Consider the following 24,817-nt stretch of genomic DNA (forward strand, 5'->3'; position numbering starts at 1 on the left):
TTTGTTTGTTTGTTTGTTTGTTTGTGACAGAGCCTTGCTCTGTTGCCCAGGCTAGAGTGCCATGGCATCAATCTATCAACCTAGCTCACAGCAACCTCAAATTCCTAGGCTTAAGCAATCTTTCTGCCTCAGCCTACTGAGAAGCTGGGACTACAGGCATGCACCACCATGCCCAGCTAATTTTGTTTATATATTTTTAGTTGTCCAGCTAATTTGTTTCTATTTTTAGTAGAGACAGGGTCTCACTCTTGCTCAGGCTGGTCTTGAACTCCTGAGCTCAAACTATCCTCCCTCCACAGCCTCCCAGAGTGCTAAGATTATAGGTGTGAGATACCGCACACAGCAAGGAATTCATTTTGATTGGGATGCATTGCTGGGCAATTGTTGTGATCCTTTGATGGTATCATATTTTCTTGCTTTTTCACATTTCCCGTGTCCTTCCATTGATATCTGCACATTTGATGTAGTGCTTGCCTGTTCTAATTTTTTGAAATTGTTTTCAAAGGGAAGAATATTTTCCTGAAGGTGTATATATATTGTTGGTTGAGTAGGAAACTTTGGCTTTGAATCTGGGTGTCTGCAGTAGTGTGACTTCTTGGGTAGTACACAGGATCAGTAGCATCTGTGATTTCCTTGGTGGCTTAGGGAATGGTTATTTGTTGGGGATGTGGTGAAGTTTTGCTGGGCATTTGAAAAGAAGCTGAGCCAGTCTTTGGACCCCGGTGGTGGAAGCAGTAGGCTGAATATGTCTGATTTTAGGCCTCAGAGTACTTATACTGGCAGCAGTATTGGTTTGTCCTAGAGGAACTTTTCTTTGGTCTTCGGGTGGCTTGCTCAGAAGCTAGTATTTGGAGCAGGGTACCAAGTATGTGGGTAGGTTCTCTAGTCCCCAGTCCCACAGCTGCCTGTAACAGGGTAGTGGGTATTTTTTTTTAAGTGTCCTTAGGATAAGCTGGTCCTCCTGTCTCTTCCTGGCCAGGTGGCAGCTACAGTCATATTACCTTGAACTCAGCCCACATGCAGGGCATGGCCCTGTTTTAAACTCTCAAAATGTTACCAAGTGTGGGCTTCCAATCAAATAGGGCAGCGCCCCTTTTAAGTAAGTTGCATGGGAATGAAACTGTGGGGAGTGCTGTCTACTCACATGTTTCACAGGACCCTGTAACAGGGTGGTAGAAATTTTTCTAGGTGTGTATAGGAGAGGGTGGACTTACCCGCTCCTTCTCAGCTGTCAGGGCTTCAGTTGCATCAGCCTGAACTCAGCCGGAGAATGGGGTGCTGCCCAGATCTAAACTCCCCAAATGGCATCTTAGACCTGTGACCAGAAAATATGAGGCCACTTCTAGGCCAACAGCATATAAAAGATGTTGAATGGAGTGCCGTCTGCTCATATCTCAGTCTCACTGCAGCTTGTAACTGGGCAGTGAGAATTTCCTCGGAGTAGGTAGAGAGCTTTGGGCTCCCTGTCCCTTATCAGCTGGGTGGAGCTATGGCTGCATCAGCCGAAATTCATTCCAAGGATGAGATGGTGCCAGGCTTCAAACTCCCAAAATTGTGCCCTGGGCCTTTGACCAGAAAGGGTGGGGCCCTTGTCAGGTGGCTGCACTGGCAAGAAACTGTGGGGAGCGTGTTTTTTTGAGACTTGGTCCCACGGCAACTGGCTGCAGGATGGTGGACACTGTCCCAGATGTTTTCTGGAAAGCCTTATTTCCCTGTCCCCTCCCAGGCAGGCAGAGGCTGCAGCCATATCAAGTCCAAACTTACTCTTTAGGATAGACATAGATCAATGGAATAGACTTGAGAGTCCAGAAATAAATGCTCACATTTATGGTCAATTGATTTTTAACCAGGATGCCAAGACCATTCAATGGAGAAAGACTAACATTTTCAACAAATGATGCTGGGGCAACTGGATGTCCATATTTCAAAACAGTGGAATTAGACTCCTACCTCACAGCATACAGAATAATAAACTCAAATAGAATAAGGCCTAAATGTGAAAGCTAAGACTATAAAACTCTTAGAAAATAACAAAGGAGGAAATCTTCATAACTTTGGATTAAGCAATGGTTTCTTAGATTCAACACCAAACGCACAATTGACCAAATAAAAAATAGGTAAATTGAACTACTTCAAAATTGAAAACTTCAATAAAAAGGACACCATAAAGAAAGTGAAATGACAACACACAGAATGTGAAAAAACTTGGCAATCATATATCTGATAAAGGACTTGTATCCAGAATACATAAGGAACTATAACTCAATGTCATTGTTGTTTGACAGTATTATTGTAAAAAATATAACCCGATTAAAAATGGACAAAGTATTTGAATAAACATTTCTCCTAATAAAATACTAAAAATGGCCAATAAGCACAAGAGAAGATGCTCAACATCATTAGCTATCAGAGAAATGTAAATCAAAAGTGCAATGAGATAACACTTCTGACTTGCTAGGATATCCAAAATAAATTTTTTTTAAAAGTAGACAATAGCTAATTTTCATGAGGCTGTTGAGACATTGGAACCCTCATAATGTTGCTGATGAGAATACAAACTGATACACTTGCTTTGGAAAGCAGTTTGGCAATTCCTGGAATGGTTAAACAGTTACCATATAAATCAGGAATTATACTCCTAGGTATATACCCAAGATAAAGGAAAACATATATCCACACAAAAACTTGGACACAGATGTTGATAGTGGCATTATTCATAATGGCCAAAATGTGGAAATGACCCAGATGTCCATCAACTGAATAATGAATGATTAAAATATTGTAGTATTAATATATTCATACAATGGAATACTGTTTGGCAATAAAAAGCAATTCAGCACTGACACATGCTACAATATTGGTGGACCATGAAAACATTATGCTAAATGAAAGAATCTAATCACAAAAGAAAATGTACTGTATAATTCAATTTTTACAAAATGTTCAGAATGGGCAAATCTATAGAGACACAAAGTAGATTAGAGATTGCTTTGGTGTGGGTAGGTGGATTAGGGAGTGAGAGGGGTAAAGGGGTTTTTATTGGTGGTAACAAGATATTTTAAAATGGATTGTGGTGGTGGTTACAAAATTCTGTGAATATACTAACAACACTGAATTGTACACTTTAAATGGGTGAATTGTATGGTATGTAAATTATATCTCAATCAAGTTGATATAAAAAAGATTAAGATAGCATAAATTGAAAGATAGATTGGAGAGGGCAAGGCTAGAAGCAGAGACATGTGTTAGGAGGTTTTGTAATAGCCCAGTTGAGAAAACAAGGGTCTAAACTAGTACAGGAGTAATGGGATTTAGGAGGTGGAGAGGATGGCTATAAACTATATTATAAAAGTAGAATCAATAAGACTTGTCATTTGGATAATGAATGTATGACGGTGAGGAGGCAAAGAAGACTAAAATTTTGAGACTGGGTAAGTAGGAGAGTGATGATGTTATTTGTAGATTCTGGGAGGACAGATTAAGAAACAGGGTTGTTTTTCAGAGGAAGCTGAATTCATAACACTTTCAGCTTTTGAGGTATTGCTAGGACAGTCTTTAAAAGATGCATAGTATCTAGTTGAAAATTTGGGATTGGAGGTTAGTAACAAAAGATGTTTGGCTGGAGCTAAATATTTAAATCATTAATGCATAGATCATAGTTTACATCAGAAAGTGACTGAAAGCATGCATGGAGAGACTGTGAAAAGAGAGAGGAAGAAAACAAGACAGGGCTTTGTGGAAACAACTGCATTTAGAAGGCAGCAGCAGGAATAATAGACCAAAATGGAGCCAAAAAGAGGACATTAAAAGTAGATAAAACAATAGCAGGGCTGCCTTACTGAAGGATTGTACCTGAGACTTTAAGGACTGGGAGAGAAGATGAGAATGGTTGAGAGGTTGAGGGTATCCTAGGAGGGAGAAGAGAAAGATCATAAAAGTGCTGGGACCTATCCACAACAGCCCCTTAGGGAGACCTGGGAGTTGAGAGAAATTTCTGATCTGGTCCAACTGGAGGTCTCCTGTTACCTTTTCTAGGTGAAGTACTCACTTATCAATGGAACATACCAGAGAGATCTGGCCCTGGTCCTAATGACTCTGCTTGTGTTTCCTGGATCTATTATTCTGCAGTGGATCCAATCAAGGTAAAGACAAAGTTTGCTACTTGGAGTTGAGTGTCAGAAATGGGCAAACTGCCTGGGAAAAAGAAGTTATTAACTAGATGTAATAAGAAGCCCACTCCTAAGATACTAGAGCCTAAGGTTTCGGAAAAATTCCTCAAATAGAGAGATGAAGGGAATAGGTAGCACCGGATATTTGTCCTGATGATTTTCTTCCTTGTCTCTTCTTTTTGCATCCTGTAAAGCAATATGCTTTCACTAAAAAAACCTAGGATTAGTTGTCTTGAGATTGGGATTCTAGTCCCAAATTTCGTTCTAGCATGCCTTCGGAGTGACTTTAGACAAGTCATTTTGCATGTGTTTACTTATCTGGAAAGTGAATCTATCTATCTAGCCACCTATCTACAGCCAGTCATCAGCAATCATTTATTGAGTGCCTACTACATTTTAGGTATTTCACTTGGTGCTTTAGATGATATAGATGTAAGATAACATTTTCCACCTTCACGGGGGAGAAGGTGATGGGTATATTCACACCTAATGGGTGCAGTGCGCACTGTCTGGGGAGTGAACATGCTTGAAGCTCTGACTCAGGCGGAGCAAAGGAAATATGTATAACCTAAACATTTGTGCCCCTATAATGTGCTAAAATGAAAAAAAAATAAATAAAAAAACCCATTCCCCACCTTCAAAAAGCATGGTCTAGTTGAGGAAGAGGGGAGCTAGAAAAGGCATCACAATAGAAGGTACATGTAGTCTGGGCCTTAAAAGCTGTATAACAGTATACTATCAGGTAAGGGATATGGTGAAGGGGAGGGCATTGCAGACAGAGAAAACAGTATGAAAAATGACACTGGGTTGTGGAAGTGCTTAGTTGATTTGGAGATCAATGGATAGTTCAGCCTAGCTAAGGCATAGGCTAGATAACATATCCTACCCAAGTTCAAAGATGATTATGAGACTAAATTTAGATAACATAGTGGGGTGCTTATAAGAAATTATGATGAAATGATGATGGGTACAGTGGGCTCGTATAAGAGTCTGGCTCCCTGCAGAGAGCTGCTACCTAGTACCAACCCCATCTCTTTCTTTCTCTGTCACTTCCTCCCTTCCTCAGGACATGTATAGTGGCCTGGTGGGGCCCTTGGTTATCTGCCGAAAGGGAATCCTGGAGTCCCATGGAGGACGGAGAGACATGGACCGGGAATTTGCATTATTATTTTTGATCTTTGATGAGAATCAATCTTGGTACCTGGAGGAAAATGTGGCAACCCATGGGCCCCAGGAGCGAGGCCATGTTAACCTACAGGATGAAACTTTCTTGGAGAGCAATAAAATGCATGGTCTGTAGAAACGAACCTACTCCTCTTCTAATGAAGTCCCTGCTGGTTGCATGGGGATATTTAATAGGCCCATTACTACTTAAGAGAGCATAATTCAAGAAAATATGGGAAGGTGGAATGGGGACAAATTAGAAGAAATATTTATTATTTTATACACACACACACATACATACACACACATATATGCACACACAAAGCAGATGTATGGTCTAGATTAGATCAGGTCCCTAGAAAGCAGGAAGCTGATGTAATAAATTTGCTGTAGTAGCACTGCAAATTTTAATGTATTAGAGAAGGCAAAATGGACATTTATGACCCTTAATGTACCTAGTATTATTAGTCTTCCAATATCATATTTTTTTTTACCACTCAAAATTTGGGATTTGCTTTCTCACTGGACTCCTATATAGACAGATGAAGACAGCTCATCTTTTATTCTGTTTTTAATACAAAGGTTCAATTTACAGATTGAGGAATTAGGGAAGAAAGCCTCAGAGAATAGCATACTAGATTTATGTGAGGTGCAAGAGAGAACTTTTTGATGCTTGAATAGATTTTGGAGGGAAATTATGCATCAAGCCTTCCTTTGCTCTAGAGGTCTGTGATCTGTGTAGCTGTAGCTTTTCAAAAACAAGAGAAAGAGAGAGCTTTAGTGCAGTAGAATGTATGAAGTGATCTCTCACCATCCCCTTTAGCCCAAGACTTCTTTGATCTAAGGATGAAGTGTAGCTTTGATGGTGACTCTAACAGAACTCAAAAGTAGTATTTCATTGTCCCACAGATTTTAGCTCTTTCTCCTTTATGGAGAGATGAGTGATTCACATTAGAACAGATAATTCAAAACTTACAAGGTGAACTTTTTAGCTCTTGTTAAATTGGAGAAATGACTCAGGACAAAAAGGGAATGAGGACAGAGTTAGGTCCTGTTAATGCATGTGTTTGGCTAATGCCCACATTAATCTGTTTATTTATATGTCTATTCATCCAAACTATTCAGGTATCAATCCATCCACCTATCCATCTAGCAGGTATTTATTGATAATTTTCTGAAATGATAGCACTGGAGATATAAAGATAAATAATGTTAGGGTCCAAGGGGACAAATAAATAATACCCGTCCCTTCCCTTTAAGATTCCTGAACCAACTGAGGAAGAGAGATACTGAAGATCAAATGTGAGCTTTATTACGGAGGATAATTGAAAAACTGAATTCAGTTCTATAACTAAATGGGCTTGCTAATACTCCTCTTGTGATGTATAGATTTTTCCACCTTGCAATTGACATAGATGGATAATAACTCTCCCCCTTGACAGAGGCAAAATCTTACAGTGATCAATTTTCACCCCTTTCAGTGGTTGGATTGATCAGAGAGAGAGAAGATCCAGAAAAGGATGAGCCGATCATGTTTAGTTTCTTCTCTCAAATTCACAATTTGATGGGGGTACACATAGAGACAGACTATAAATGATTGTTTCCCCTCTTAAGGAGTAAAGTGGAAATTACCTTTCCTCTGCGGGAACACAAGAAGTAGGGGGAAATTGTTCTGGGCAAAGTCCTAACAGTGTGAATTGATATGGCAATGAGTAGTTTGGTGTCTTTGGAGCATAGGATGTGGCTCAGGAAAAAATAGATCATGAGGCCCATGCATTAATGTCATTATTAATTCTAGTAATATGACAAGTCTTTTAAATATTCATTGTAGGCTCAGATGTCTGATGGGTGTTCTAAAAAAATACCAGGAAGCTATAGTACTGTAGTATACACATTCGTTTCCTGCTTACTAATAACCTATAGTCTAGTTGGGGATGTAAGCTTTCATACATTAAAAGATAGGTAAATGTAGAAAACAGTTTCTGGTGAATTCCAATGAGTTATACAAATAGTACTGGGGGAGTACAGAGTTAGAAGAGGATGTAGGGAATGGGTGGTATGAAATGGAGATAGGAAATCAGGAAATTCTTGGAGAAGGTAAAGATTTAACTTGGCTTTGAAAAGATGGATAAAAGGAGACAGGATTACTGGGAGGGAAGCATATAAACATAAATACACAAAGAACATGTGTGGACCATATAGGTAATGGTGAAGAAATTACCCTAATTGGAGTAGATGTGTTGGCTAGTGGGAGATGTCTCTGGGAAGGTGATTTGGAGCTATATTCTGAAGGACCTTGTTGGCTGAGCTAAGGAGACATGGACCTATTCTATTGGGCAGGAAAGAGCTACTAAAATATTTTAAGCAGCAGAATGACATGGTAGGATAGTTATTTAGAGAGATCATTCTGACAACATTGATGTGGAAGATATACTGGAAGGGGACAGATCAATAAGTTTGAGACAAGTTAGAAACCTATTGCTATCATAGATAACAGGGACTAGATCTGGACAGTGGCGATTAGGAGTCAAAAGGAGAGGTGTAAGAGACTTATTCTTCTTTTACAGCTATCAATGGGAAGCTCTATGCCAACCTCAGGGGTCTTACCATGTATCAAGGAGAACGAGTGGCCTGGTACATGCTGGCCATGGGCCAAGATATTGATCTACACACTGTCCACTTTCATGCAGAGAGCTTCCTCTATCGGGTGAGATGGAAAAAGGGCTGAGTCCCTCAAGGGTGATTACAGGGGTGCCTTGACAGTCATTGAGGAAGAGGGGGATAGAAAGAAACAAGGTAATACTCAGTTAAAAGAGGAGAGGTCTAGTACATGGAGCATTAGTGGGGAATTCTGGTCTGGTTGTATATCCTAGAATCAGTCACTTCCCTCTAGGCCTTAGTTTTTCCTTCTGATATGGAAGAGAAGTATTGGCTCATTTGTGGGGTAAAGAGATTGAAGGAACCAATGTAATCAGGTCAACAACTTGAGACTCAATGAGGAGTAATCCTAAGAGCAAGGAATTTCAGAGTGGCTTCTCAGAATCTCTGAAAGTCCTTAATGCATTATAAGAAGAAATTCAATTCAGGATTGAATATACATGGAAATATCTATCTATCTATCTGTGTGTGTATGTGTGTGTGTGTGTGTGTGTGTGTGTGTGTGTCTGTATAGATAGATAGATCTATATATAGAGAGATTGAGATTTATTCCTAGAAAAAGGGGGCAGATTTGGAGGCACTGAGATAGACATAGATATCTAGAAGTGATGATAAAGGAAGAGAATGTAATTTGAATGCATTTCTAAAGGAACTATGTGGCTCATTCCTAGGGGTCAAGGCTTAAACCAAATTCCCCAGTTTATAGCCTGCAGGAAAGTATGGAGGTACCAGTTTTGAGCCATCTACAGGATTTGAAATGTCTTCTACTTTGGGACACTTTAAGAAAAAGGAGAGAGTCAGTCTCAGTCTCCTGTTGATTTAGTTTGTGTGGGTGAGTTCATAGGAGAGATGGATAAAGTGGAATTTTAAAGCCACTCTTTGGTCTAGGAATCTTGGAGTCCTATATCCTTCATGTAGACATCACAAACTTTTAGTTCCTACAAGCTCTATACCCTTCACTTCTTCTCTTCCACTCCCAATCTCTCTTGCAGAATGGAGAGAGCTACCGGGCAGATGTGGTGGATCTGTTCCCAGGGACCTTTGAGGTTGTGGAGATGGTGGCCAGTAACCCTGGGACATGGCTGATGCACTGCCATGTGACTGACCATGTTCATGCTGGCATGGAGACGCTCTTCACTGTTTTGCCCCAAACAGGTAAAGCCTAACTGCCCAAGATGGATCATCTTCTACCATTTTATCTAGCCTATAGTAACAAGGTAATAACAAGAAACCTCTTCTATCTTTTCTGATCCCAGAAGAACCAGGTCTTAAGACAGAGCATGCTCCCCCTATAAGTATTTCCCCAACCAATATTTCTCAAGTTTCCATTGCCCCCCTGACAACTGTCCCTCTCTAATTACTTTGATACTTCTTGAGTTCACTTTGTTGACCAGCCTGAAACTGACTGGGCTGTATGCATCAATGCTTAGTGCAGATTTGCTTCCTTTGAAATTTTATACATATATATGTAAATATATATAATATAAAATTTCAAAGGAAGCAAACCTGCACTAATTTATATATACATTCACACATATATAAATGTATTATTTAGAATACATTAGAAGCACTATTTCAAGGAATATTGCTAATGAATCTCTTTTTTTTATTTATTTTTTTCAGCATATTATGGGGGTACAAATGTTAAGGTTACATATATTGTCCTTGCCCCCCCTCCAGTCAGAGCTTCAAACATGTCCGTCCCCCAGATTGTGTGCATTGCACTCATTGTATATGTATGTACCCATCCCCTCCCCCTACCTGCCTGACACCCGACAAATGTTATTCCTATATGTCCAGTTAGGTGTTGATTAGTTAATACCAGTTTTCTGGTGAGTACCTGTGGTGCTTATTTTTCCATTCTTGGGATACTTTGCTTAATAGAATGGGTTCCAGCTCTATCCAGGAAATACAAGAGGTGCTATATCACCATTGTTTTTTTGTGCCTCAGTAAAACTTCATGGTATACATATACCACATTTTATTAATCTGCTCATGTATTGATGGGCACTGGGTTGTTTCCACATCTTTGCAATTGTGAATTGTGCTGCTATACACATTCGAGTGGAGGTGTCTTTTTTATAGAGTGTCTTTTTTCTTTTGGGTAGATACCCAGTAGTGGGATTGCTGGATCAAATGGGAGATCCATTTGTATCACTTTAAGGTATCTCCATATTGCTTTCCACAGAGGTTGAACTAGTTTGCAGTCCCACCAGCAGTGTAGGAATGTTCCTATCTCTCCACATCCACACCAACATTTATTGTTTTGGGACTCATTAATAAAGGCCATTCTCACTGGAGATAAGCGATATCTCATTGTGGTTTTGATTTGCATTTCCCTGATGATTAGAGATGTTGAGCATTTTTTCATATGTTTGTTGGCCATTCTTCTGTCTTCTTTTGGAAAGTTTCTGTTCGTGTCTTTAGCCCACTTTTGATAGGGTTGTTTGATTTTTCTTTGCTGATTTCCATGAGTTCTAAATAGATTCTAATTATCATCCCCTTATTGGATGTGTAGCATGAGAAAATTTTCCCCCATTCTGTAGGTTGTCTGTTTGCTCTTGTGATAGTTTCTTTGGCTGTGCAGAAGCTTTTTAGTTTGATCAGGTCCCATTTATTTATTTTTGTTGTTGCTGTGATTGCCTTTGGGGTGTTCTTCATAAATTCTCTGTGTAGTCCAGTGTCTAGAGGAGTATTTCCAACATTTTCCTCTAGAATTCTAATAGTTTCATACCTTAGGTTTAAGTCTGTTACCCAGCGTGAGTTTATTTTTCTGAGAGGTGAAAGGTGTGGATCCTGCTTCAGTCTTCTACATGTGGCTATCCAGTTTTCCCAGCACCATTAATTGAATAAGGATTCTTTTCCCCAGTGTATGATTTTTTCTGCTTTGTTGAAGATTATATGGCTATATGAGGATGGTTTTATAACTGGGTTATCAGTTCTGTTCCACTGGTCTATGTCCCTGTTTTTGTGCCAATGCCAAGCTGATTTAATTACTGTAGCCTTGTAGTATACTTTGAAATCTGGCATATTGATACTTCCCATTTTGTTTTTATTGCTTAGAATTGCTTTTGATATATGGGGTCTTCTCTGGTTCCATATGAAGCATAAAATTATTTTTTCTATATCTGTGAAAAATGATGTTTGTATTTTAATAGGGATTGCATTGACTCTGTAGATCACTTTGGGTAGTATAGACATTTAACAATGTTAATTCTGCTGACCCATGAGCATGGTATGGATTTCCATTTGTTTACGTCCTCTGCTATTTCCTTCCTAAGAGTTTCATAGTTATCCCTGTAGAGGAAGATTTTAAATTTCTGAGATGGAACAATTTTTGATAATAAGTCCAATGTCACCATGGGAATAGTTGATAAAATTGGAGTAGACATAAAAGTCATCGGAGTTAAGATGTCCAGAAACTGTGAGGCTTGAGTCTTGAATGAGTCAACAATCATGGTGGGAATTGAGGAAGAGGAAGACTGTGCCAGGTCCAAAGACTTCTATGAATGAAGAGATCTTGTAACAGTAACAAAAAGTGGTTGTGATTTTTCTAGCCAAATAATATAAGCCTCAAAATAGATCTTTACAAAAAGAGGAGGAACAATGCTCTCAAAGCAGTTGTAAGAGGGTGAAATTAAGCACAGTCTTCAAAAGAGATCAGTGTTATTGAGAGAAGGAAAAAAAGAAGTATTTCTGAAAAGAGGTTGAATGTGTAGGGAGGTACATTTGACAAGGAGCTGGGACTTCCTGAAGGAAGGATGGAGAAGAAATGCCAAGAAATAAATAAATAATTGTAGAGAGGTGACTTAAATGTTGGACTCCTAAGCCTGTGCTCTTGCCTATACATTGTGTCACTGCTAAAATTCAAGTGAAACTAACCAATATTGACTTTGATCATAAAGTAGTTGATTCCACCTTCATTTTGTTTAGTATACCACAGAGAAATTTCTCCAGCCAATGCTGACCTCCCACAGGGAACCTACAGATTGCCAGGAAGAATAAAAGGGCTAACTAACCTCTTGTCTTTTTTCTCCCCAGAATACTTAAGCACTATCACCACCATCAACAAAGAGATTGAAAAAGGTAGGTAGAATGATACACAGACTGGATAGTTAGATATGGTATGTGTAGGGGGGTACCTCTAGCAGATGGGACTCACATGACTGAAGTGTGGGCATCACCATACTAGCAGAAAGAATCTGAGATTTCTTTAAGACTTTAGAAGCCAGGGAACCAAGGGTCAGCTTTCCTTAGCAGGTTTATTCTCTCTGGCTCCCAACCCCAACCTCCTGAGTTCGGGAAAACAGTGTCATTCTCAGTTGGAGGTTGCTGTCTTAGCCTCCCACCTAACGTATAAGGGGAAGGAAAGTCTTAGGTCCTGCTGGGTTAGGCATCAGAGGGTTGTAGCACAGACATGGATTCCCCACAGGGACGGTGTGAGACTAGAACAAATACCAGATGGTTTTCAAGAGCTTTTTTATTCTTGCCTTTTTCTCCTTCATCTATGGAATATCACACAGTTGAACCAGCCATGTCTGCCTTTCAAGAAAATAGTGATTATTGTCTTATGCAGCCTAGGTCCAAATAGTGTTCTTATTCTCCACCCCATTTATAACTGGACTAGGAAAGATTCAGAAAGTTGTAAGAGCTAAATGGGACATTAGAGATCATCAGTTTAGTCTGGAAGTTTTTCAGCTATGTTTGGAGAAGTCCTAATGATATAAGTAATTTATGAACTGTTAAGCAAGGGTCCAGGGTATGTCCTTGAGGGGATGGAGAGAGATAAGGTGAAGTTGAATGGATGGAGCTTCAGGTTGTGTTTCCTGCAACCCAAGTAGCTCATTTATTATACACACACACACACACACACACACACACACACACACACACATGTTTTCATATACATACTTTGTGTGTATATTTATATATGTACATATATATTTTGTGTACATGCATACATTCCTCATAAGCTCTCATTTGTTAAAAAGGTTCCACAATGGGGAAAATACCCTGAAAACTGTTGGTCTAATAAAACTCAATAATTTTCTACACAAGAAACTGAGAGATGGAAAGTGATTTGTTACAAAAGGAATAAGTGGTAGAATGTAAACTCAGAACAAGGATGTTTTCCAGCTTCTGTTTGAACTCATTACATTCCATCTTCTCTCAGTTCTGTTAGAACATTCATTCAGCCAGTTATACATTCATCAAACAGTTGTCAAGTATCACAGTTACCGAAATAAGTAAGACATAGTTGCTACTTTCTAGTGTCTAAAAGTGGAATGACATACCAAAACAATAATTGCAAAGCTGGATGCTATGTGTTGCACAAAATGGGCAAACAATAATAACAGCTAACATTGTGCATTTGCTATTTCTAGGTGCTATGCCAAATATTGTATAAGTATTAACTTACTTAAATCTGACAATAAGCCTCTGTGCTAGGCATGATTGTTATCCCCATTTTATAAAATAGGAAACAGATTAGATGGGGAATGAGAGATTAGGTCACTTGGCCCAAATCACACAGTAAGTAAATTGTGAGAGTACAAAGTACAGCACTTCGGAAACATAGAGGAAAGGACCTTTAATTGCCTAACTAAATTGAAGAAAACTTTGCAGAGACATGTAACATTTAAGCTGGGGCTAAAAAGATAAGGGGAAGGAAGAGTGTGTTTAGACAAAGGGAGTACCATGAGCAAGAGGATCACTTGTTTTAGAGAACAAAGAATAAGTTGATATGGCTGAAGAATAATAGATAAGACTAGATAGGTAGCGGACCCTAATTATGAGTATTGGAATGTCTGACTAAAGAGTGTGAGCTTTACACTGTAGGTTACTTGGGAACAATCAAATGTTTGTATGCCAGAAACTAACACAACCAGATATTTCACCTTGAAAGATCTGTGTGACATCAGTGTTAATATGACCCAAAGATATGAGAGACTATACAGCACAGTGTCAGATTGTTGTCATGATATAGTGGTCAAAATTAACATTGATAAGCTGGATGACTGAGTCAAACTTCTTTCTGGAGTTTTCCTTATTGCTTTCAATTCTACCCTCTGAAACCATGCAGACGAAGTCCAATTCTTCCTTGTTTTCTACATTTAGGCCTTTAGATACTTGAGGAAATAAATCAAGGGCCTTCCCACTCTGAGTCATAGCTCTTTCCATGGGTGAACTGGAACCACATTGATTCTCAAGGACCTTTTCAGCTGTAGCATCATGTTTCTATGATTATCTGTAACCTCTGAATGTGTCTTCATTAGATGGTTGTTTGAAAGTTAGGGACAGGTGTGCTGTCTTATTTGAATGGGATTTTGTCTCTGGGAGATGACTGAAAAAGGCAAACTTTTAGAATATTCTCTATCCCAGGATGCCCATTTTCCTTTTTTTCCATTTCAGCAGCAATCCCCAGAGACATTAGTGAAGGCAATGTGAGGATGCTGGGCATGCAGATCCCCATAAAGAATGTTGAGATGCTGACTTCTGTTTTGATTGCCATGGGTGTCATCCTCCTGCTCATTGCTGTGGCTCTTGGTGGTGTAGTTTGGTACCAGCATCGGCAAAGGAAGTTACGACGCAATAGGAGGTCCATCCTGGATGACAGCTTCAAGCTTCTGTCTCTAAAGCAGTAACAGCTGGAACCTGGGGATATCCTCAGGAAGCACATCTGAAGCGCACTCTCAGAAGGCCATGGACTAGCATCTAACCCCACTGTCAAAGGGGTATGAGTAGTGGAGAGGCAGAGAAAGGAATCAAACTTATCTGGGTATTTCTTCATTTATTTATTTACATGGAAATTATATGGTTTTATTTTTTCTTCAGTTTCTTTGTTCCACTTGGGCACCTGGGGATAAGTGACTACCCTAGTATCCTACATTGCAAATTTCAATGGCTATATTATATCACCTTCTTACACTTGGAAGGTCCGAAAATTCCTAGGAACTGATCCTTCTCACAAAGTAGATACTAAGAAAAAACTTCATTGATCAGGTTTCTACTGCTTTCAAGCGAGTTCACTTTGAACTGAGGCCAGGTGAGCTATGAAGATAACTCACATCTAAACAAAAGGCTAAGAACATAGTCATGTTGGGAAATTGGGGGTAGGGTTGGAATTGGGAATTCAAATTGAATATTGACTCTCCTTGGCAGTGAACTACTTTGGAGAAGTGGTGGATGGGCAACTACAACCTCTGGATTCAGAAGCTCCTTAGAGCTTCCAAGTTACTACACAGTGGCACTAACGGGAATATTGAGTGGCCTTTCCATGTTTTAGGCAACAAAATCTGTCTATTAAAGTACTTGTTAGAACACAAAAAGACTAAATTTTGTGACTTTGTTGGTACCTGTGGCTTCTAGGAGGTGTGACTATGATTGAAACAGAAAGCACGTGAGGCTGGACAGTGGAAAAGTATAGTTTGGATCTGTCTCTCATTTGTGGAGCCTGCAAGTTTGTGGTTTGGAGATGAGGAAACTGTCCCAGAGGAAACCTCAAAGTCAGAGTGATTAGTACCATCCTAGAGAAGGAACTATCCCATAGGTGACAAAAATTTTCTGATTGCTAAGAAAAGTTGCCAAAGGGAAATAGAAGTCTGAGAAAAGACTTAAACATGTCTACTGGACAAGGAGAGGTGGGCACATTGCTGATGGTCCCTTTTTGGTAGTCGGGATATGAAACATCTGCTTGCAACTTGGAAACCTCTTTATAAGACAGAGCCATATTCTTGGGTGTCTATAGCAGTATTCCTTTGTGACCTGCAAGTCTGAGCCTCTATGAAACCTTGGTCAGAAAGTGTAGACAAGTGATAGATTAGGTACGGGGTAAGAAGATCCACCCCCACTGCAGTCTCCACAATACTGTACCACCTGACAAGTGGAGAAACAGGGAGAGTAAAGATGATAACTGAAGTACATAGTGTTTTACACTTTACAAAGCATTCTAATTCCTGACTGAATTTGACTTAACTCATTTCTGTAGAGTGATATCCCAGTTTACATTTGAGTAAACAAAGGCTCATAGACATTAAGTAATATTATCCAAGACCACTCAACTAGAAGTTGACCAGGGATTTAAGTGTTCATCTATTTGACTGCAAATACCTGTTTCATTCTCCTATGTCATGGAAAAATCCACTAATCTTCATTTTTCTTACCTGTATTGATTCCAACTTTTCTGTCTGCCCAGCACCCTGTCTGCCTAGTTAGCAACCCTTTCTGATAAAATGTAGAAACCCACAGAGCTGGTATTTAGTTACCATATAATGTTGAACATCGGAGGAGGAAATACAAGCCAGAGCCTATCATTCATCTGTTTTATCATGGTCAGCAGCTTTCTGGAAAGCTTTACTGGAAATCTCAGAAACACAGTGAGAGTAGAGGAGGTGTTTAGATTGCTAGTTATCTAAGTGTTAGTATTTAAGCCATTGCAGAATCAATGCATTTAATATCAGCAGAACCCTTTAGGCCTGAAGTTAACATGGAGGCTCACAAAAACCATGTATACTCTGGTGACTCCAATAAATTAATGGTTTTCATTTATATGCGACCAGAAGGCCCTTGGCTTGGTTCCAGTCTTGAATCTGACAGACTAGGAGTGGTAGATAGGATGGGATGAATTTCTTCTTAGTACAAAATCCTGCCTTCGGGTCAAGGAATGAAAGTTCAATGCCTGCATATTTAAGAAAGGGTTTTCTGGTAGGTTTGCTTCATGTGGGGATATAAGGAAATATTTTGACAGTTAAGTGGCCATCCATACAATTGTTCAAGCCAGAAATTCCCAGTGCCAGCACATAAGTGAGTCTTTGTTTTACCTCCAAATACCTTTAGTCCATTCATTTGTTTCTATCTCCATTGCTATCACTTCAGTTTAAAACACAACCATTTGTTATCTAGACTACTATAGTAGCCTCCTGCTTACTTCCCTCACATTCTCTCTAGCCCCTAAAATTGATTCTTCACATACAAAAGTGATGTTTCGAGAATATAAATTAGGTTTTTAGTTTGGACAAAATGTCATAGACTTGTCTCTCCCTATCTCTCCCCAGAAATCATGAAAGAAACAATAGAAGTACCCCAAAAGGTAGAAAGAGGAAGGCAGATTGGCTAGGGACACAGGACTGGAAGAGCAACACAGCAACTTGGCATCTTATGACCCTCTACCCAGAAACAGAAGATGACTCATGCCCAGCATCTCCCAACTTAGCAAAAGGCATCCCAAGATGACAGGGGAGTCCTAGTGACAACTCCAGGTGGGTCTGAAAGTGCTGGAAAGGAAGATTGAGAAGGATCCTTGTTGATATTAAGTGGCCAGTGCAACTGCTCTTCATTTCTGCGAGCCAGCCTCCCCACCTGCCCCTCCAAAAAGACACCAGATAGCACCTGCCAAGGTGAACTTCAACACAGCAAGCTGTCCAATCCAGGAAACACTCTTTGTTCCTTCAAGCTGGAGAATACCTTTCCTTATCCAGAGTCACCAACTGGCTACGGCATGGATCAAAAGGAGGCTCAGTGACACCAGAAAAACCAAACCAAACAAAATAGCACATCAAAGTCTCTGAAAATTATGCCATCATTAGAGCACAAAATTATACCAGGACCTATGTGCTAAACCTAAACAGGGTGACTACCTGCTAAAATAGATTAATTAAATATGCCCCAGAGTTCCATTATACCAAGAACAAGGAAAATTACAACTTTTTTTTTTTCTTTTTAGACAGAGTCTTGCTCTGTCACCCAGGCTAGAGTGCCATGGCGTTAGCCTAGCTAACAGCAACCTCAAACTCCTGAGCTCAAGCAATCCTCCTGCCTCAGTCTCCAGAGTATCTGGGACTACAGGCATGTGCCACCATGACTGACTAATTTTTTCTATTTTTGGTAGCAACATGGTCTAGCTCTTGCTCAGGGTGGTCTCCAACTTTTGAGCTCAAACAATCCACCTGCCTCGGCCTCCCAGAGTGCTAGGATTACAAGTGTGAGCCACCGTGCCCAGCCAGATCATTACAACTTGAATGAGGAAAGGCAATCAACAGACACAAATACAAGGATAATTCAAATGTTGGAATTACCTGAAAAAGATTTTAAAGTAGCAGCCATCATAAAAAATGCTTCCATAAGCAATTATAAATGCTCTTGACATAAATGAAAAAATAAAAATTTTAACAAAGGCGTAGAAGTTTTAAAAAAAGGAAAGTATAAAAAAGTATAGAACTGGAAAATATAACTCAACTGAAAGATTCATTGGGTGAGCTCAATAGTAGAGGTAAGAGAAGATGGAATTAGTGAACTTGAGGCCACGTTGGTAGAATTTACTGAATCCAAACAACAGGGAACATAGGCTGAATGAACAGAGTCTAAGAAGCTCAGATGAGGAGGAAGAGGGTGCAACAGAAAGAATATTTGAAGAAAGAATGGTTGATAGCTTCCCAAACTTGGCAAAAGGTATAAGCCTACAGATTGAAGAAGCTGAGTGATCCTCACATAGGATGAACCTAAATAAATCTATACCCAGACACAGCATACTTGAATTCTAAAAAGTAAAGACAGAACAAAAAATGAAAACAACAACGACAGACAAACGAACAAACAAACAAACCCTGCATGTTACCTATATGGGAACAATAATTTGAATGACAGTGGGTATCTATATAAAGCCCTGGAAGAAGGAAGTGACATGACATTTTTTTAAGTGCTGAAAGTAATATAGACATACAGACATTCTCAGACTAAGGAAATCTAAGATAATTTTTTTTTTTACCCTCACATCTACCCTTAAGGAATGGCTAAAAGAAAGTTCTTCAAACAGAGAAGATGATAAAGGAAAAAATCGTGGAAAAGCAGAAAAAAAAGAAAAGAAACAGAAAAAGAAAACATCAAGGGGGAGGGTATATATAAGATCTGCACAATATAGTCAATCAACAGGACCTGACTGACATACATAAAACACTCCACCAAGAACAGCAGAATACACGTTTTCAAATAACCATGGAACATTTATGAAGATAGAACATATCCTAGACCATAAAGCAAACATCAGAGGGTTAATTTTTAACAATCATAAATTAAAAAAAATACATTTCTAAATCCATGGATCAAAGAAGTCTCAAAGGAAATTTAAAAATGCATGGAACTAATTGAAAATTAAAATACAACGCACCAAAACTTGTGAGATGCAGCCATAGCAGTGCTAAAGGGAATATTTTTAGAACTAAAATGCTTTTATTTGAAAATATCAAGCCTTGTTCCCTTCATAAATCCTCATGACTATTCCATTTCACAGTGATCTAAAATGTCTTAAAATGGTTAGTATTCACTTATCATTTACAATTCACTGCTTTGAACTGTTATGTAACTACTAATAAATTTTATTCTTATGGATGAGAAAACTGAGACTCAAAGAGACACAAAGCCTCTTGGAACACAAAGCCAAGGTGGGACTTAAATTGAGGTCTTCTGGCACTGATGAGTGCTCTTTCCATTACAATGTATTGCTTGTAATAAGTGCTGAATCTAAATGTATTGCATGGTGAGATGCAGCAAAAGCAGTATTCAGAAAACATTTTATAACATTGAAAGCATCTTTTATAAAAGAAGAAAAGGGTTGGTCTGATGGTAGTGAGGTATCAGAACGTATTGACATTATGATTATGGTCACTAAAGTTGATATACCTCTCCACCACCAAATTTGACTGGCTTTAAAAAAAGAAGAAAGGTTTAAAATTAATAATCTAAGCTTCCACTTTAGCTAACTAGAAAAAAGAGCCAATTAAATCAACAAAAGAAGCAAAAGAAAATAAATATAAAAATTAAACCAGAAATCAATGAAATCAATAGAGAAAATCAAGAAAACCAAAAGTAAGTTTTTCAAAAAGATCAATAGCCAGTCTAAAAGAGAAGATGCAAATTACTAATATTAAAAGTTAAAGAAGGGATATCACTGCAATTTCTAAAGACATTAAAAGGATAGTTAATATTGTAAATGATTCTATGCCTATAAATTTGATAACCTAGATGAAATGGACCAATGCTTTGAAAGACACAATCTTCTAAAATTCACACAAGAAGAAATAGACAATCTGAATAGGCCTATATCAAAGAAATTGAATCAATAATTAATGGCATTCTAAAAGAGAAAGCATTAGGCCCAGATGAATTTTCTGGTGAATTCTGTCAAACATTTAAGGAAGAAATTATACCAATTCTCCATCTCTTTCAGAAGAGGGAATACTTCTTAACTTATTCCATGTGACCAGCAGCATTACCCTAGTACCAAAACCAGACAAAGACATTGCAAGAAAATACAGCTAAACACCCTTTGCTATGTCTCATGAACATAGATGCAAAGTCCTCAAAAAAATATTACCAAATCAATCTAACAATGTATAGAAAGAATTATACACCCTGACCAAGTGGAATTTATTCCAAGTATGCAAAGCTCATTCAACATTTGAAAACCAATTAATGTAATTCATTACATCAATGGGCTAAGAAAAAAATCACATGCTCATATAAATAAATTCAAATAGCATTTGAGAAATTCCAACACTCACTCATAATAAAAAAGCAACTCCCAGCAAATTAGGAATAGAAAGAAACATCATTAACCTGATAAAGAAAATCTATAAAACCTCTAGCTAAGATCACAATGCTGAGAAAATAGACACCCTCCCACTAAGATCAGGAACAAGGCAAGATGTATCCTCTCACCACTCCTTTTTAACATCATACTACAAGTTCTAGCTAATGCAATAAGACAAAAAGGAAATAAAGGTTATACAGATTGGGGAGGAAGAAATAAAACTCTTTGTTCACAGATGAAATGATTGTCTATGTGGAAAATCTGAAAGAATAGACCAAAAAAAAAAAAAAAAAAACTAGAACTAATGAGCAATTATATCAGGGTTGCAGGATATAAGGTTAATATACAAAAACGTAGTCACATCCCTATAAACTGGCAATGCACAAGTGAAATATAAAATTAAAATCACATTACTGTTTACATTAGCACCCCCCAAATGAAATACTTAGGTATAAATCAAATCATATAAGATATATATGCTTTATATATAAATCATATATATCTTGTACATGTACAAGATATATATGAGGAAAACTACAAAACTCTGATGAAAGAAATCAAAGAGCTAATAAATAAATGAAGAAATAAATGGGAATAGTCAATATTGTCAAGATGTCTGTTCTTCCAAGTTTATATGTATATATTTAATGCAATTCCAATCAAAATTACATTGATTGTTATGTTGTGGATATCAACAAAGTGACTTTGAAGTTTATATGGAAAGCCAAAACAATATTAAAGGAAAAGAATAAAGTTGGAGGAGTGATACTATATGGCTTCAAGACTTGCTATAAAACTACAGTAATTGAGACAGTGTAATATTGGTGAAAGACTAGACAAATAGATCAATGAAGTAGAATATAGAGGTCATAAATAGACCCACATAAATATCAACATCTTTGACAAAGGAGCAAAGACAATACAACATTGAATACGATGTTAAATGTTGAATGATGTCAAAAATAATTAACAAGGTGCTGGCTAGAGGCTATGCAGGGTCTTGGAGGATCACTGCCAGGCCAGGTATTAACCAATTGACTCCTGATTGTGGGAAAACCTCAGGAGGACACTTGGATAAACCCAAGACAGTGCCTGTTTATCACCCATATTGTATGTACTTCAGTATTTAATTGGTAAGTTGTGTCCATCCATGACGATAGATCATCAGTATTGGTGGCATTCCGCTCCTTTCATTTGTTTCAAGAAAATTCATAATTGTACATTGAAGCATTTTTATGGTGACTGCTTTAAAATTCTTTTCAGATTAATACCAAGATCTGTGTCATCTCATTGACATCAGTTGATTGTCTTTTCTCACTTAAGTTGAAATTTTCCTAGTCCTTGTTATGAAACATGATTTAAAAAATTTTATCCTAGACATTTTGTATATAATATTATGAGACCCTGGATATATTTAAAATATTCTGTTTAGCAGGCCTCCTCTGACACCATACCTATGATGGGAGGGGAGGCACCCTATCATTACTACCAAGTGGTGGATTGAAATCCAATCTCCCACTCAACCTTCCTTGACAGCCCTGAGATGAGGAGTGCTTTCTAACTTTTGGGAAAAAGTGAGAGTTTCAGCTCTTCACTTGGCTTCTAATAATGCCACCCTGGCTAGAAGAAAAAGAAACACATTATTACTGCTTCCCATGTGGTCTCCACTGACATCTTTGTGTGGGAAGATGCCTTGTTACTTCTGGAGGGTAGGGAATATTCTGGGGCTCATTCAGCCTCTGTTGACACTGGGAGGTAGGGAATAGGAGGAGTGACTTGTCACCACTGGGTAGAAGTGTCCCAGACTCCAAAGAGGCCTCCATTGATATCATAGAGATATACTTGTTATCACAGGGTAGTAATAAAAGTCCCTAGTACTCATTTGGTCTATCTCTGATACCACTGAGACAGAAGGGGAAGGGATATCTCATTAAAGCAGGGCAAGGGTGGAAGTCTTAGCTTTCTGTGCCGCTTTTACTGACAAGGATGGGGATGGACCCATGGTTTTTCCACAATGTTTGGCTGAGGGTAGGGCGGTTACTGTCTAAAAGTTTTCTGTCTTCCTAGATTGCCCCTTTCCTTTCTTTTTCGCAGGCTTTTCTTTGGGGATTTTTGGTGTATACTTGTTAGAATTTCTGTGTTACTGGCTTTTCTCCGACCCAATCTGAGATGCATAAGGCAAAAAAACAACAACAACAACAACAAAAAAAAAACAAACCCAGGGAACTCATGTGTTGTTTATCAGGTTCCATGCTCCCAAATAGTCAACCTTTTCTCTATCTTTTAGGGCCTTCTCATATTAGTTTTATATATGATTCTCAGGAATTTTAGCTGCACTTAGCAGGGGGAATAGAGAAGTACATCTACTCCAATTTGGTCTGGAACCTAAAGCCTGTAATTGGTTTTTATGAAATAAGTTTGGATATAGCTTGCTTTGAAAGCCTGTGGACTCTGCCCAGGAAGCTGGCATATATTAGAAGTCATCTGCATTTGAGTTTAAGTTTATACCTGATCCTATAATTGGGATAATTTGTAAGGGACCATTTAATACAGATTAAGAAGAATGCAAATTTCACCCTCAGAAGCCAAGGGTTAAAAGAAGGCAAACCAATAATCCTATGGAGGCATCCTCTCTTGGCTTCTGCCTACAGATGGGGAGGCAGGAAACAGGCAGTTGGAGGATGTTTAAGAGACTTTTACAAGAGTAAATAGATTACCTGTGGGCATGATTTTTTTAAAAAGCTATTAGTAAGAGGGAAAAGTTTCCTATAGAGAAGAGGTTCTTAGCCCTGGCTACTCATTAAAATCACCTGGGGAGATTTTTTTTTTAAACTCTCCTATGTCAGAGCTGCACTCCAGACAGTTAAATCAGAATCTCTAGGGGTGAGGTCTAGGCTTCAGAATTTTCAAAATGCCCCAGATAATTCTAGTATAAAGCCAAGGTTAAAAATCACTGCTACAGGATTTTTTGACTAGAGCTAGGAAGGTTCAATTAATGTGAATTAGAAACACATCCAATACAAGGTGCTGGGGAGGTAGAATAAAGAAGAGATTAATCAGTGACTGGCAACAGAGGATTCATGAAAAAAGAGTCTTTAAACAAACCCAGGTGTTCTAAACTTTCTCCATATATGCTGTTCAATATAATATTGTTATTGTTATTATTAAATATAGTATTATATTATTCAATACAATATTGCTGAACATAAATTATGATGGTGTTTTTTTTTTCATTTCAAAATATTAATTAAGAGGATACAAGTGTTTTTGTTATATGGACACCTTGTATAATGCTTAAGTCAGAGCTTTTGGTGTGCCTATCACCAGAATAGTGTTCATTGTAATCAATAGTTAAGTTTTTATCCTAGACCTCCACTCTAATCCTACCTCTTTCTTGCTTTCTATTGTGCTTTACATTGTTTTGTGCCCAAATGTACCCATTGGTTAGCTCCCACTTATTAGAACCTATGGTGTTTGGTTTTCCATTTCTGAGATATTTCACTTAGGGTAATGGTCTCTAGTTCCATCCAAATTGCGTGTATGACATTATTTCATTCTTTTTTGTGGCCGAGTAGTACTCCATGGTGTGTGTGTGTGTGTGTGTGAGTGTGTGTGTGTGTGTGTGTATAACATAAAGCACATTTTCTTTATCCACTCATGAATTGATGGGCACTAAGGTTGATTCCACATCTTTGCAATTATGAATTGTGCTGCAATAAACATTCAAGTGCAGATGTCTCTTTGATAAAGTTATATTTCATTGTGTAGATACTCAGCAGTGGGATTGCTGGGTCAAATGGTAGGTATACATTTGTTTCATTGAGGAGTATCAATACTGTTTTTCATAGCAGTTATACTAATTTGCAGTCCCACCAATAGTGTGTAAAGATTCATTTCTCTCTGCATCCATACCAGCATTTATTTGTTTTTTTTTTGTTGTTGTTGTTCTTTTACTTTTTTAATGATGGCCATTATGATAGGGGTAAGTTGTATTTCATTGTAGTTTTAATTTACATTTCTCTGATGATTGGTGATGTTGAGCATTTTTTTTTTTTTTGAGACAGAGTTTCGCTTTGTTGCCCAGGCTAGAGTGAGTGCCGTGGCATCAGCCTAGCTCACAGCAACCTCAATCTCCTGGGCTCAGGCAATCCTCCTGCCTCAGCCTCCAGAGTAGCCGGGACTACAGGCATGTGCCACCATGCCCGGATAATTTTTTCTATATATATTAGTTGGCCAATTAATT

The 24,817-nt window shown here is 38.4% G+C and overlaps 1 protein-coding gene across 2 annotated transcripts in view; it reads left to right on the top strand.

The window, feature by feature from the left end:
- Positions 1-17,665, top strand: part of HEPH (hephaestin) — a 64,927-nt gene extending 47,262 nt beyond the window's left edge. Inside the window, exons 16-21 of one of the 2 annotated variants that reach the window (XM_012738779.3) lie at positions 4,036-4,142; positions 5,236-5,461; positions 7,901-8,040; positions 8,984-9,146; positions 12,033-12,077; positions 14,406-15,386. In XM_012738779.3, the coding sequence (XP_012594233.1) occupies positions 4,036-4,142; positions 5,236-5,461; positions 7,901-8,040; positions 8,984-9,146; positions 12,033-12,077; positions 14,406-14,635 (911 nt within the window). In that variant the 3' untranslated portion in view covers positions 14,636-15,386. Of the gene's footprint in view, positions 1-4,035; positions 4,143-5,235; positions 5,462-7,900; positions 8,041-8,983; positions 9,147-12,032; positions 12,078-14,402 lie in introns of both variants that reach the window. The other variant, XM_012738776.3, reaches the window with a different exon arrangement.
- The last annotated feature ends 7,152 nt before the right edge of the window (positions 17,666-24,817 follow it).

The sequence above is a fragment of the Microcebus murinus genome, chromosome X (assembly GCF_040939455.1).
Source record: "Microcebus murinus isolate Inina chromosome X, M.murinus_Inina_mat1.0, whole genome shotgun sequence".
NCBI classification, from domain to species: Eukaryota; Metazoa; Chordata; class Mammalia; order Primates; family Cheirogaleidae; genus Microcebus; species Microcebus murinus.